Below are 16,444 nucleotides of genomic sequence, written 5' to 3'. Positions count from 1 at the left end.
GGGGTCTTGTTCAGGAGAGAGACCTGACTTTCTGTTCATTTACATCTTGGGGTCACTAAGTCATACTTTGAAATACCCCAGGTTCACAAGAAAAGAAACTAACCAAGTATGTGTCTGGCTGGATTTCTTCCTCCCAATCCTCTTTTCTTTCTTTCTTTTTTTTCACTTGCTCTTTCCTTTTTCTTCTTTCTGTTTCTTTTATTTTTTTCCCACTGTATTTACTTCTAAAAAGAACTGGATTGTTTAGAAAGGTAGATACAACAAGAAAAAACATAAAAATAACAGAGGGACAAGAAGGAAAAAAGTAAAAGTGTAGGATGGAGCTCCCCTGTTGGTCCAGTGGTGGAGACTTCCACTGTAGGGGATGCAGTTTCGATCCCAGTCTGTGAGCTAATATCCCACGTGCCTTGTGGCCAAAAAACCAAAACATAAAACAGAAGCAATATGGTAACAAATTTGAAAAAGACCTTAAAAATGGTCCACATAAACAAATCTTCAAAAAAAGCAAAGTGTAAGAAAAAGATCAACCCTGAATATTCACTGGAAGGACTGATGCCGAAGCTGAAGTTCAATACTTTGGCCACCTAATGCGAAGAGCCTGCTCATTGGGAAAGACCCTGATGCTGGGAAAGAATAAAGGCAGGAGGAGAAGGGGGCGACAGAGGATGAGATGGTTGGATGGCATCAGTGGGCATGAGTTTGAGCAAATAGGGAAGGACAGGCAAGCCTGGCGTGCTGCAGTCCATGGGGTCACACAGAATCGGACACAACTGAATGAACAAGTGTAAAACGAATGTACAAACTCAGAAAGAGGTTCTGATAACTTTGTTAGAAGTTCAACTGACTCTAAACTCACTAATGACCAATGTGAAGAAGGTGGGAAGATAATTTAAATGATTCTTAGTATCTAAGAGATAAAAACAAGTAGATTATTTAGGACATGCATTACCAATTCTGGCTCTGTGATTTAAGAGAACTGTGTCCCATGGATTTTCATGAAGCGATTACAGTGCAATGCAAAGCTAAGCCTTTTCAACAAGATCCTTAGAGGAAACATTCTTCTGAATCCTTCTAAAGGTCCTCAGTGGGACCTAGGGGGCAATCTGCCAAGATCTAATTTAGCGGCAGTGATCCTAAGGGGGTCCATAGTATTTGCAGGTATTCTGCCCTCTGATGGTCTGGCTTATTTCAACATTAGTCTTCACTTAAGTGGTTCTCAATTTAGAAATGCCTCTGACTCTCCAAGAAAATTGTTAGTTGGGCTACACAGGACTATGTGCCCTCCGACATGGCATGTGCCTTTTGTATGTACGTAGAAATGTGCTTCCCCTCCTCCCCCGGAATGATGTAGATTATTAACATCAGATGCTCACAATGATCCTTGGCCCAAAATAGATTGAGCCATCTATGTAAGAGGGCTGAAGCCCTCCATGAATATAACTTATCTCCATTAGGTATTTGTCATTTATTTAGCTGTGCCAGGTCTTAGTTGCAGCATGGGGATATTCATTTTTCACTGCACCATGTGGAATCTTTAATTTCCACACACAGGCTCCTCAGTTCCCTGACCAGAAATCAAATCTGGGTCCACTGCATTGCAAGGCGAATTTTTAATCCCTGGACAACCAGGGAAGTCCCTCTGTTAGGTTTTAATAATCGTGTTAATGAGTCCTGTATTAGCAAGTGTGCAGAGGGCCACTCCTCTGAGTGTCTGTGAAAGTGTGTTCAGTCACGTCCAACTCTTTGCAACTACATAGCACCAGGATTCTCTGTCCATGGAAATTTTGGGGCAAGAATACTGGAGTGGGTTGCCGTATCCTACTCCAGGGGATCGTCCCGACTTCAGGATTTCGATCCAACACCTCTTGCATCTCCTGAACTGGTAGGTGTATTCTTTACCACTAGCCCCACTTAGAAAGTCCTGCATGTTTAGTAAGGGTTGGACAATTAGCTTTCACTGTCCCAGGTGGTTCTAGTGGTGAAAAACCTGCCTGCCAATGCAGGAGATGTAAGAGACATGGGCTCCATTCCTGGGTTGGGAAGATCCTCAGGAGGAGGGCATGGTAATCCACTTCAGTTTTCTTTCCTGGAGAATCCCATAGACAGAAGAGCCTGGTGGGCTACAGTCCATAGGGTCACAAAGAGTCAGACACGACTGAAATGACTTGGCACGCCCATGCACATGGCCTTAGAGCACACGTCAGTCATGAAAGGATATGGCTGAGATCTTGCTGGGGAGATTGAGGAGTTGTCGGGAAGATCCTCTGGAGAAGGAAATGGCAACCCACTCCAGTATTCTTGACTGGAAAATTCCATGGACAGAAGAGCCAGGCTGGCTACAGTCCATAGGGTTGCACAGAGTTAGACACAACTGAAGCGACTTAGCAGAATGAGGATGGGGCCTTTGCTCATTCTGGTTAATGATACCGGTATCCTGTGGAACGGGACAATACACTCTTACCTGCTTAGGAGGTTAACTTACTTTTGCTTGGAAGTGCGTCCGTAAAGTTCCCCTGATATATCCAAGCATCCCATAGAAGAGAAATCTGGTGTCTGTTCTAACACAATACTCAAGGCCACTAATTTTTCATGCCAGAGAGCAGGGTCACCATCGTTTAAGCCTGGAACTTCCCTTCTGTAGTTCCATGCTTAAATTTCAGAAGTAGTGTATGCTCATTGCCAAATATTAAAATAATTCAGATGTTTAGTTAGTAAAAGTGAAAGTCTTCACCTCCCAGTTCCAAAGAGCTCTTCCATTTGTATACAAAGTAGAAGCACAAATGAAACTATGCTGTTTATATTGTCCTGTGACTTCTTTCTCCCACAGAGTATTGTTTCAGTTCCTATAGACAACACTGATGTTAAGAATGTTGACCAACTGGCATACTAATGTGGCTCAGATGGTAAAGAATCTGCCTGCAATGTGGGAGACCCGGGTTTGATCCCTGGGTTGAGAAGATCCCCTGGAGAAGGGAATGGTTACCCATTCCAGTATTCTTGCCTGGAGAGTGCCATGGACAGAGAAGCCCAGCTACAGTCCATGGGGTCACAAGTAGGACATGACTGCGAGACTAACACTTCCACTTCCCTCCGTACTAATGTAAACTAATTTATAAATTAAAAAAATAGAGTTCTATTTAGTGTCTAAAACTAAACTGTAAACATCAAGGGTCCATAAACTATGGCCTGCTATGAAAACAGGTCCACCACCCATTTTTGTTATATAATACTTACATTATTTAAATAAAAAGTTTTATTGAACATAATACACTCATCCACTAACATATCGTCCATGACTGTTTCTGCACTATGACAGGGAATTGAATAGCTATGACTGAGATTGTATGGCCCGCAAAGCATTTACTATCTGGGGCTTTACACAAAACATTTGCTGAACTCTGCCAAATCTTATAGAATTGCTTCACAAAAATAAATCATTAAAAGCTGAAAGCCAATAGCTTATCAAATCATTTCAATACTTGCAAAATAATTTATCGGTTTATACATAGTTTACGGATTGATTTAAAAACATTTTGTGGAAGTGTGATACATATATAGAAAATTATACAAGTCCCAAGAGATTTGAGTAATCACAAGATGAAAACATGGACTTAACCACGGCTGAACTCTTACTAGCATCTCAGAAGTCCCCCTTCCCCATGGCCTCCTTTGTCATAGATTAATTGTCCATGTAAGTGTGGCTTTAATTCTGGGCTTCTGTTCTGCCCCACTGAATAATTTTTGTGTGAGTACCATACTATTTTGATTACTGTTGCACTGCAGTATAATTTAAAATAGGAGAGTGTGTTACCTATAGTTTTGTTCTTCTTTTTCAACATGGCTTTCGCTATTCAGAATCTTTTGTGTCTCTGAACAAATTTTAAAACCTTTTATTCTAGTTCTGTGAAAAAGGCCTGTGGTATTTTGATAAGAGATTGCATTGGATCTGAAGATTGTCCCGGGTAGTATGGTCATTGTAACAATATCAGTTCTTGCAATCCATATGCATGGTACATCTTCCCATTTATTTATGTTGTCTTCAATTTCTTTCATAAGTGTTTTACAGTTTTCAGAATATAAGTCTTTTAACTATTTGATTTGATTTATTCCTAGATATTTTATTCTTTTTGATACAATTATAAATAGGATTATTTTCTTAATTTCTCTTTCTGATACTTCATTTTTAGTGTATGAAAATGTAACAAATTTCTGTACATAATGTTGTATTTTGCAACTTTAATGAATTCATTTATTAATTCTAATAGTTTTTTGACAGTATCTTTAGGATTTTCTATATATACCATTATGTCATCTACAAATTTTTTCCTTTTTAATCTGGATTCATTTTATTTTATTTTTTTCTCTTCTGACTGCTGTGGCTAAAACTTCCAATATTATGCTGACTAAAAGTGGCAAGAGTGGGCCTCCTTGTCTTGTTCCTGGTCTTGAAGGAAATGCCTTCAGCTTTTCATCATTGAGTATTATACTGGCTGTGGGTTTGCTCTATATGGCCTTTAATATGTTGAGGTGAGAGTTGGACTGTGAAGAAGGCTGAGCGCTGAAGAATTGATGCTTTTGAACTGTGGTGTTAGAGAAGACTCTTGAGAGTCCCTTGGACTGCAAGGAGATCCAACCAGTTCATTCTGAAGGAGATCAGCCCTGGGGTTTCTTTGGAAGGAATGATGCTAAAGCTGAAACTCCAATACTTTGGCCACCTCATGCAAAGAGTTGACTCATTGGAAAAGACTCTGATGCTGGGAGGGATTGGGGGCAGGAGGAGAAGGGGATGACAGAGGATGAGATGGCTGGATGGCATCACTGACTCGATGGACGTGAGTCTGAGTGAACTCCAGGAGTTGGTGATGGACAGGGAGGCCTGGCGTGCTGCGATTCATGGGATCGCAAAGAGTCAGACACGACTGAATGACTGATCTGATCTGATCTGATGTGATGTCCTCTTAATACTGACTTACTTGAGATTTATTTTTTTAATTTATCTTATTTTTGGCTATGCTAGGTCTTCATAGCTTCCCTGGGCTTTTCTCTAGTTGTGCAAGTGGGGCTACTCTTTCGTTACTGTGCATGCACAGGCTTCGCATTGCCATCGTTTCTCTCGTTGTGGAACATGGGCTCTAGGGCATGCGGGCTTCAGGAATAGGCCTCAGTAGTTACAGCTCCCAGGCTCTAGAATGAATGTCCAATAGTTGTGGCACACGGCATGTGCAATCTTCCTGAATCAGGGATTGAACTCGTGTCTCCTGCATTGGCAGGTGGATTCTTTACCACTGAGCTGCCAAGGAAACCTTAGAGTTTTTTAAAATTAAAAACAGATGTGGAAATTTGTCAATACTTTTTATTCATATATTGAGATGATTGGTTTTTATTCTTCATTTTGTTAATGAGATGAGTCAGTTTAACAAATTTGTGGGTATTAAACCATCCTTGCATCCCTGGGATGATTGCTGCTTGTCTGTGTAACTGTGATTCACTTATGTGATGGCTGTGGACCCACTGGAGGGTGGGATAGCCTTCTTGCACAGTTGACTGTAGCCAGGGGCTAGGGGCTGGTGCCTGCCTGCTGGTGGATGGGGCTGAAGTTTCTGTGCAGCTATCTGCCTGACATGGATTGGGCCTGGGGGAGGGTGGGGCTTGGGACTGGTCTGGCCTTTAGTGTGTGCAGCCAAGTACTGGGCACTAATTGAAGGAGAATTCCAAAATGGCATTTGCCAGTACAAGCTCAAAAATGGCTGCCACTATCATCTCCATCCCTAAGGGGAGTCCTGGTTGTCCCTTGCCTCTCTAGAAGTCACTCCAAGATCAATGCGGATCTGAACCAGGCCACTTTCAAACCACTTCCTTTGTACTGGATTTGCATCATGTGAGATTTTGTGGATGCTCATTAAGAGTAGAATCTCTCTTTTTAGTATTAATAGCAGTCTAGCTCTTCTAAATGTAGTCCTGCTGGTTTTCAAAGCTGCATCTTCTAGGAGCCCATCCTCCTAGTGCAGGACCTCCTGCTGGGCAGCCTGCTGTGAAGCGCAGACACCTTGCTCTTGGGGGATGATCTCAGCAACTGTGGTGTTCCTCTAATTTGCAGATTGCTGACATGGGTGGCACTAGTGGTAAAGAACCCATCTGCTAAAGCAGGAGACATAAAAGATGCCAGTTCGATCCCTGGGTCCGGAAGATCCCCTGGAGGAGGGCTTGGTAATCTACCCCCATATTATTGCCTGGAGAATCCCATGGACAGAGGAGCCTGGAGGGCTACAGTCCATAGGGTTGCACAGAGTTGGACACAAGTGAAGCGACTTAGCATGCACCCATACACGACCTGGCTGTATCGGTCCTAACTGCACTGCATCTCCACCCTTTCTACCTGTCTCATTGTGGTTCCTCCTTTACGTCTTTAGTTGTGATAAATCTTTTCTGCTAATCTTCAGGTCATTCTCATAGATATTTGCTCTGTGGGCTCAATTGCTAAATTGTGTCCAATTATTTGCAACCCCATGGACTGTAGCATGCCAGGCTCCTCTGTCCATGGGATTTCCCAGGCAAGAATACTTGAATGGGTTGCCGGTTCCTCCTCCAGGTTTTTCTCAGTCCCAGGAATCGAGCCCATGACTCTTGCATCTCCTGCATTTGTAGTAGGATTATTTACCGCTGTGCTACCTGGGAAGCCCATTTGCTCTATAAGTAGTTGTAATTTTAGTGTGTCCATGGGAAAAGGTGCGTTCAGGGTTTGCCTTCTCTGCCACCTTGGCCACCTCTCTGCAACCATTTCATACCTATGTTTCTTCCATTTTCATTTATTTTTATAACTTAGTCTAAAATTCTTGACTATGCTGTGTAGCTGTGGCAGAGAGAATAAATCATTTGCACATACATATAATATACATTGGTTGCTATAACAAGGCCAATTTTTTAAACTTTCCTGGAAAAATAATGTTTGCTCATATATCTTTTATTTCTCATAACTGGTATAATTTCTAAAAGTCATGGCTCAGTAAACTCTAGGTTGCATCTGGTCTTTAGGCATACTTATATTTCATCCACCAAAGAACAAGTTTTATATTCACTCAGGGTCTAGGTATCATTTTGGAGCACTGCCCATCTGTCCCTCATAAGGATATCCCAAAGTTGATCTATAACCTGTTCAAACTCTACCAATTGTATCATAAAGAGCCAATTACACTTTTTAACACTGCGGCTCTGATGGAGATTCAGCAAATGTCAGGTTTACCAGTAAAATCTTGCCTCGGTTCATCCTGTTCATAGTATTCCCACAAATAAACCTCTTCTTGCCTAAGCCTGTAGCACAGCTAACCACTACTGTTTAAATATATCAGATGCTATTGCTATCAAACGGCAGTTGTTCCTTCTTGCCTGAGGGTATGTGTTCTTTCCCACGGTTATGAACAAGCAAGATACAGATTCAGTTTAGCAAATGCATGGTCTATTTAAATATTGCTTCATCATATTTCTGAGCCAACTGCCAAGTTAGCCAGTTTTCTGGAGAGGACTCCCTCTAGTGACCAACAGACTATAATGGTGAGTCCCCAAAGTGTTTCTACTTAAGTCAACACACTTAACCAAGTTCCCAACTTCCTAAGTCCCTCTTCGTTCTCTGGGCTGATGTTATATGATCACAAATATTGTTGCCATAGTATTCATGGCATGAAACTAATTCAAGTACACTACACACACTAAAGGGCTTCCCAGGTGGCACTAGTGGTAAAGAACCTGCTTACTGATACAGGCAGCTGTAAGAGACACAGGTTCAATCTCTGGGTTGGGAAGATCCCTGGAGAAGGGCATGGCCACCCACTCCAGTACTCTTGACTGGAGAATCCCATGGACAGAGGAGCCTGGAGGGCTACAGTCCATGGGGTTGCAAAGAGTCAGACACGACTGAAGTGACTTAGCATGCACACACACACACACACATGCACCAAAATGGTGTTGAGTTCCTAAGGAGATTGTCAGGTGAGCATCTTCACTTAAATGTGATTTAGTTCAAATAACTCAAAGCCTTCCCCCAAATTGTTCTTTTTTTTTGAAGTTCCAGAGTGAAATAATTGATGTGTGACAACTCTGTCATGTCAACTTTCCACTCTTAGACATCACTGTGATCCTTGAATTTTTGCCAGCATAGTCTTCCATCCACAATCATATCTGGGACAGTTAAAAGAGAATATTCAATTTGCAGAAGATGGCAACGTGTCTCATTTACACTCAGGTATCTGCTTTAACCAGTGTTTCCCTGGTGGCTCAGAGGGTAAAGTGTCTGCCTGCAATACGGGAAACCCGGGTTTGATCCCTGGGTCGGGAAGATTTCCTGGAGAAGGGAATGGCAACCCACTCCAGTATTCTTGCCTGGAACATCCCATGGACAAAGAAGCCTGGTAGGCTACTGTTCATAGGGTTGCAAAAAGTCAGACACGACTGAGCAACTTCACTTATTCTGATTACAGAAATATAATGTTTGATCCCTGGGTCAGTCAGGATGACTCCTTGGAAATGGAAATGGCAACCCATTCCAGTATTCTTGCCTGGGAAGTCCCATGGACAGAGGGGTCTGGGGACTACAGTCCCTGAGGTCAAAAAGAGTCCGACACAACTGAGCAACTAAACGACAACAACAAAGCAGGTCATCAAGGAAGTCATTAATGTCTTCTCTCCAATTGTATACATAAGGTCTCAGTAAATTGTTGTAATGTGACCTAGGTCCAATTCTTTTCAGTAGAGAATAAATCCCGGAGCATCTTGTTTTGGCCCTGACTCAGTACCATGTATGAGAATATTACTGTCTTTCTGTGAGACAGTTTCTTATGAAACTACCTTTCCTGCTATTTATTTCCCATTATGTGATCTCTTTCAGCACTCATAGTCCTCCCGTTTTTCCCAATTAGTATCTGTCAAACCTGATTGAGTTTGTTTGGCATCAATGGCTCAGCTATACTGCCCTCTAGAGGCATTTAGCAGCATGTCTTTTCATATATGGTATCAGCCATTAGAATATCTTTTATTGTAAAATGACTGTTCACGTTTGTGGCCATCTGAACAAACTGAGTATGTGTCTACTTATGATTCACGTGAGTTCTCTGTATATTCTGGTATGTCTCTAGTCAGGTACGTGAGTTGTGAATATTTTTTCCTTTTTCATTTTCTTAAGGTGTCTTTTGATAAAAAAATTTAAAATAATAAATCCAATTTAATAATTTTTTGGTGTGGTTAGTCCTTTTTGTTTCTTGACCAAGAACTCTCCACTCATCTAAAGATCACAAATATTTTAAAAATATAGTTTTCTCTTTTCTTCAAGAAATTTTATAATTTTATTCCTTGCATTTAGGTCTACGAGCCCATCTGAATTAATTTTTGTGTGTGGTATAGAGTAAGGGGTCCAGGTTTAACTGTTTCCTGCCTGCACATCCAGTTACTCTACGCCTCCTCTTCTCCACATTAAATGGCACTGGCACTCTGCCAACAATGAAATGATTGTGTAAATAAAGATTTATTTCTGAGTTCTCTATTTTGTTATAGTATAGTGAGCCGCTCAGTCGTGTCTGACTCTCTGTGACCCCATGGACTCTACAATCCATGGAATTCTCCAGACCAGAACACCGGAGTGGGTAGCCTTTCCCTTCTCCAGGGGATCTTCCCAACCCAGGGATCGAACCCAGGTCTGCCGCATTGCAGGCAGATTCTTTACCAGCTGAGACACAAGGAAAGCGAAAGAATACTCCAGTGAGTAGCCTATCCCTTCTCCAGCGGATCTTCCCAACTCAGGAATCAAACCGGGGTCTCTTGCATTGCAGGCGGATTCTTACCAACTGAGCTATCAGTGAAGCCCTGATATTCTCTATTCTGTTACATTGATCTATTTATAGGGTCTTATAAAAATATGCATACAAATCACTTTAACTTTGTAGTTGGTTTGGTAATGTGTGTCCTCTAAGTCTGTGATTTTTTTCAAGATTGCCTTGAGTGTTCAAGGTCATTTTCAGTTCAGTTCAGTTCAGTTGCTCAGTTCGTGTCCGACTCTTTGCGATCCCATGAACCGCAGCACGCCAGGCCTCCCTGTCCATCACCAACTCCCAGAGTCCACCCAAACCCATGTCCATCCAACCATCTCATCCTCTCTCGTCCCCTTCTCCTCCTGCCCTCAATCTTTCCCAGCATTAGGGTCTTTTCAAATAAGTCAGCTCTTTGCATTAGGTGGCCAAAGCATTGGCGTTTCAGCTTCAACATCAGTCCTTCCAATGAACACCCAGGACTGATCTCCTTTAGGATGGACTGGTTGGATCGCCTTGCAGTCCAAGGGACTCTCAAGAGTCTTCTCCAACACCACAGTTCAAAAGCATCAATTCTTCTGTGCTCAGCTTTCTTCACAGTCCAACTCTCACATCCATACATGACTACTGGAAAAACCATAGCCTTGACTAGATGGACCTTTGTTGGCAAAGTTCTGTTCAAATTTTAGAATTGGTTTGTCTGTTTCCATGGACAATAACTGAGATTCTTTGCCTAGGCTTTGAGTAAATAAGTGAAATTAAGGTCTGCACTCATAAGGTCTAAGTAGAGGCAACATGGTCACATTGGATGTAGGGTGTAGACTGTGCTTAGGTGAGAAGATCATGAAGGACACATTAGAATGGCCTCTTGCTTCTCACCAAAAACACCTGATGGCAGTACAACAGTGAGATATGTCCTCAAAGTTTCAATAGTTTTGGTACTGAGAATGCTGTATCCTATCAAATGATCATTCAAGTCTAAGAGCCAAACAATGATGTTTTTCTAATTGCAACACCTAGAAAGTTTCCCTTCAGCTGAATCTTGCAAAGAATGTCTTTCACCATTGCATTGGTCATCTGATTGATTAGTAGTCTTAAATTCCACAAGCTACAAATATTTATTTGAAAAAATTCAGACATTACCAATGTGAATCAAGAAGTGGAAATTCTCTCTCTCTCTGTCTCCCTCCGCTCCTCCATTCTTACTGCAGTGACTATACACACATACATATTCATATAATAGTTATTACTTTTTGCCTATTCTCTGCAGCACGTAGGATCTTCTTTCCCCAACCAGGGATTAAACCCGAGCCACCTGCAGTGGAATCATGGAGTCCCAACCGCTGGACTGCCGTGGAAGTCCCATGTTCATATAATTTTTTAAAGCATAATGGAATAATGCTTTTACAGTTTGTTCTACAGCTTTATTTTTTTACTTAATTTATTTTTAAAGAAGTAATAGAGATCTGTTTGATTCTTTCAATTTGTTGCATATGGTTACATTCTATGTAATTGATCATAATTATTCTGTTTCCTGTTATTAGGATTTTAGGTTTTTGCCAGTTTTTATCTCTTAAACTGAGACTCATTAAAAAAAGCCTCAATATTGTATATACATTTATGATAATATTTTTATAAGTCAGACTTTTAAGAGTGAGAATTTCTAGAATAAAATATTAAATCACATATTTTTATACACACAGCTTTATGGATAGATGGAGGGAACAAAGTTTCCAAAATCCCCACTGTGGAATGCATAATTTTCACATTATCATTGTTGCATTTGTTCTTTCTGTCCATTAACATTTTTTATTGTTTGGTTAAAAAAAAATTGGAAAAAAACTCATTGGAAAAGACGCTGATGCTGGGAAAGATTGAAGGTGGGAGGAGAATGGGATGACAGACAATGAGATGGTTGGAGGGCATCACTGACTCAAAGGAAATGAGTTTGAGCAAGCTCCAGGAGTTGGTGATGGATGGGGAAGCCTGGCATACTGCAGTCCACGGGGTCGCAAAGGACATAACTGAGTGACTGAACTGAATTGAACTGAAAAAAATAAGAAGGATTTGAAAAGAAATAAAGCCATAACAACATAATAAAGGAAGGGTAGATAAGAAAAGAATCATAATGAAAACAATTTTTAAGCAAGAAAAAATTTTTAAAAAGACAAATAAGGAACTATAAAAAATTTTCAGATTGTGGAAATTAGCTGAAAGGTACACCTTCTCCTCTTCTTCCTTCTATCTATTCATTCTTTCCTCTTTCAAACATTTTCAAGGACATTCAACAGCTATAAATTAAGTAATTATTTTTAGCAATATACAGAAATGTGAAAGATTTTTGAGGATAATTCTCAACAAAAGAGAAATCTGTTCAGGAAATACCTGTGGGAAAAGGCTTAATTTAAAGCAACATTTGGAAGACAGGAAAGTGATGAATCTTCATATGAGAGAGGAGTGTTCTATGAGAGAGGAGTGGTCATCCACTGGCCATCCACTCTAAGAGTATCATGATTGTAGCCAGAGGCAGAACCAATTGATGGACCATCATCAATGGATGTTAAGTGTCCACAATAGCCTTGTCTCCCATGGGTTGAAAATGCTAACCCCCAGCAGCTTGATTGTTTCCCAAGAACCACAGAAACCAGATTCCAGTGGAGCAGATTTCGCATGTGTGTTCATCAAGAGGTTGCTGCCTGGAGACCCCTCCTGCCCACCAGCTTCCTCAGACCCTGTTTCAGGTCTTTGTTTCTTAGGCTGTAGATAAAAGGATTGAGCATGGAAGATAAAATCGTGTGAACAATTGTTGCCATGTGGTCCCTGACAGTGTAGGTGGACACAGGCTGTAAATAGACATAGAAGATGCTTCCATAAAAGAGTGTTACCACAGTGAGGTGCGAACCACATGTGGAGAAGGCTTTGCGTTTTCCTGCAGCTGAGGGAATTTTAAGAACCACAACGAGGATTCGTATATAAGAGAAAACAATGCATAGAAAGGGGGTCACCAGAAAAGCAGATGCTTCTGTCATCAACACAATTTCATTGACAAATGTAGGGGAGCAAGACAATTTTATCAGAGGGCTGAGGTCACAGAGAAAATGATGGATAATATTGGAGTCACAGAAGGTGAGCTGATTCAACAGAAGTATGTGTAGGAGTGAGTGGAAATGAGGCAATGAGCAGGAGAAGGCCACCATCAGGACACAGCGTTGGTGGCTCATGATGGTGACATAGTGGAAGGGATCACAGATGGCCACATAGCGGTCATAGGCCATGGCTACAAGAAGACAGCTGTCAATGTTGCCCAAGGCATATATAAAATACATCTGGGTCAAACATCCAGCATAGGAGATGGTCTTCTTCTCCAACAGGAAGTCGACTAGCATCTTGGGGACAATGGTTGTTGTATACCAAATGTCAGTGAAAGACAGGACACTCAGGAAGAAATACATGGGGGTGTGCAGTTGGGGGTGAGAGTGGATGGCCAGGATGATGAGCAGGTTCCCTGTTATGGTGACCAGGTATATGATGAGGAAGAGAATAAAGAGTGGCTTCTGGTCCTCAGGCCGGGAGGACAGTCCCAGGAGGATGAACTCAGTGACACTGCTGGTTTGGTTGAGTCTTTCCATTGATTTGGGTCTAGTTATACCCAAGACATTTTGTTATTTATTATGCTCTGATCCCATAGCCCAAGTCATGATACCCAGCAAGTCTTTGTTTCCTCTATTTGGTCAGCATTAAGAACTGTGCAGGGAAAGCTTGCCAATCTCCTGGTCCTTGATGTGATCCTCCCTTCGCAAATCCATGGGCATCATAAGTGCCTTATGTTGCAAGCTGGAGGGACAAAAGAAGAGTTCTCCTTTAAAAATCATCACAGGTGAACCTCTCTGATTCAAGTTCCTTAGTTTCTTTTCTGGGAAAAGCACTGTTTCCCCTCTGGAAACATAGTAATAAAGCAAGAAATATTTGTCCTTCTGTAGTTCATATTGCAGTTTTGGTCATTAACAAGTAGAATATATAATATGATATCAGGTGGGGAGAGATTTATTTTAAAAAATAGAGCAGTATAACAGATGAAGGTGACTGGGAAGTTGGGATGGAAATATTTTTGACAGGGAAGTCACAGAACCATCATTCTTCATCAAATTCAGTTGTTATAACTAGACTTTAACTTTATATGTATGAGAAACAAATAAGGGCTTGTCAAAACAACCAACAGGGAAATCTAAGAGAAATGCTGAATGCAGTTCAACTGTGTTTTTCCTCTTGTCTGGGCACAGAATGAGAACTTCATTCTCATTTGCTCATGGGATGCTATCGTCCTCAGACTGTGCGATCTGGGAAATGAGGAATACAAATGTTAGTGGGAATTTGGTGAATTAGTTGGATCAGATGCTGCAGGTTGTAGATGTGAGGAACACCCATGCTGGTGACTAAAAGAAAGGATAAAGGTTTTGGAGCTGAGAATCAGGAAGAATATTCTAAAAGCACAAGGTGTGTTAATCAGGCTGAGAATAGAACAGTCTTTTTTTCCTTTTCCTTTTACTGATGGGGTTTTCCTTCAAAATAAATGAAATAGAGGACCTTGAAGTCAAACTGGAAGGACTTAAAACCAAGTGCCACATGGAACTTTTACTTGGACCTTATAATGTCTCAAATCCATGAGATATTTGAAAGTATAGGAGAGGAAAAGAATAAGATGCCAAATTGGGTTGAAGTAGCCAAGTGAGTGGCCAGCATTGAAGCTCACCTCCATGTCCAGATGCTTTTCTTCCTTCCCAGCCCCTCCAGAAGCTGATCTGCACCACATCTGTTCATCAGGTCATGTCTGCTTTTCACACAAAGCTCAGCTTCCTTGTGTGTCTCCCATGAGCTTCTGGACTGAGTGACAAGGAGAGAAGCAGGGATGGAGGAGGAGTTGATCTGCTTCTCCAAAAGGATAACACGTTTCCCTTCCCTGACCTCAACACCTGGGCTCACTGCTGCTCTCCCAGCTCCAGATCTCAGAAGGCAGAGATGCTCTGACTCAAGTGGGAGGGCGCTCCTGATTGAGGAAGCCCAGCCAGCTTCTCATGAGTCTGAAGCCTGCTCTACTTGCCTCTGGGGCACTTGTTAGGCTGAGGGAGTTGAGGTGTGATGATCTCTTAGGGGAATGTGTCCCTGGAGAGGGAGTAGAGAGCAGGTAGAGAAAGCAGAATGGAAATCACAGCCAGCACTGCTGACTCCAAGGGGACAGGGGACCGCTGAGGCTTCCTGTTTAGACGCTGAGACTAATCTCAGAGCTTCTGAACCTCACTATGACATCTTAGGGTCTTGCTTCAGTTTCCCCAACTATGGGTTATCAAGGGTAGAAACACATTTATCTGGGTGAATATTTTAATTTTGGGGGATTCAGATGTGGATCCAAGTGTAGTCTAGATCCATTCAGATTATAGATCAATAAGGGGAGGTTGCAGTTTTCAAAGGATTCAATGGGAGAACAATGGTGTGTATTTCCCAGTGTCTGTGGAGGCACGTGGATTAGATTTTTTTTATGTGTGGGATTAGGTTAATATTAGTGTTTATTTAGGGCTTCCCAGGTGGCTCAGAGGTTAAAGCATCTGCCTGGAATGTGGGAGACCCGGGTTTGACCCCTGGGTCAGGAAGATCCCCTGGAGAAGGAAATGGCAACCCATTCCAGTACTCTTGCCTGGAGAATCCCATGGAGGGAGGAGCCTGGTAGGGTACAGTCCATGGGGTTGCAAAGAGTCGGACATGACTGAGCGACTTCACTTCACAGGTGGCACTAGTGGTAAAGAACACACCTGCATATTCAAAAGATGTAACAGACTTGGAAAGAAATTCAAAAAAGCAAAATGGCTGTCTGGGGAGGCCTTACAAATAGTTGTGAAAAGAAGAGAAGAGAAAAGCAAAGGAGAAAAGGAAAGATATAAGCATCTGAATGCAGAGTTCAAAAGAATAGCAAGAAGAGATAAGAAAGTCTTCTTCACAGATCAATGCAAAGAAATAGAGGAAAACAACAGAATGGGAAAGACTAGAGATCTCTTCAAGAAAATTAGAGATACCAAGGGAACATTTCATGCAAAGATGGGCTCGATAAAGGACAGAAATGGAATGGACCTAACAGAAGCAGAAGATATTAAGAAGAGGTGGCAAGAATACACAGAAGAACTGTACAAAAATGATCTTCACAACCAAGATAATCATGATGGTGTGATCACTGACCTAGAGCCAGACATCCTGGAATGTGAAGTCAAGTGGGCCTTAGGAAACATCACTACAAACAAAGCTAGTGGAGGTGATGGCATTCCAGTTGAGCAATTCCAAATCCTGAAAGATGATGCTGTGAAAGTGCTGCACTCAATATGCCAGCAAATTTGGAAAACTCAGCAGTGGCCACAGGACTGGAAAAGGTCAGTTTTCTTTCCAAGCCCAAAGAAACGCAATGCCAAAGAATGCTCAAACTACTGCACAATTACACTCATCTCACACGCTAGTAAAGTAATGCTCAGAATTCTCCAAGCCAGGCTTCAGCAATACGTGAACCATGAACTTCCTGATGTTCAAGCTGGTTTTTGAAAAGGCAGAGGAACCAGAGATCAAATTGCCAACATCTGCTGGATCATGGAAAAAGCAAGAGAGTTCCAGAAAAA

The 16,444-nt window shown here is 41.7% G+C and overlaps 1 protein-coding gene across 1 annotated transcript; it reads right to left on the bottom strand.

Moving 5' to 3' along the window:
• Positions 1 to 12,472: 12,472 nt before the first annotated feature.
• LOC102280006 (olfactory receptor 1L8) lies at positions 12,473 to 13,420 on the bottom strand. Its single transcript, XM_005911447.2, has one exon. The coding sequence runs from the start codon at positions 13,418 to 13,420 to the stop codon at positions 12,473 to 12,475; it is 948 nt and encodes a 315-aa protein (XP_005911509.2).
• Positions 13,421 to 16,444: the final 3,024 nt, after the last annotated feature.

This window comes from Bos mutus, chromosome 11 (genome assembly GCF_027580195.1).
Source record: "Bos mutus isolate GX-2022 chromosome 11, NWIPB_WYAK_1.1, whole genome shotgun sequence".
NCBI lineage: Eukaryota > Metazoa > Chordata > Mammalia > Artiodactyla > Bovidae > Bos > Bos mutus.
The sequence above is the reverse complement of the archived record's forward strand: the minus strand, read 5'-3'. Positions and strand labels throughout refer to the sequence as shown.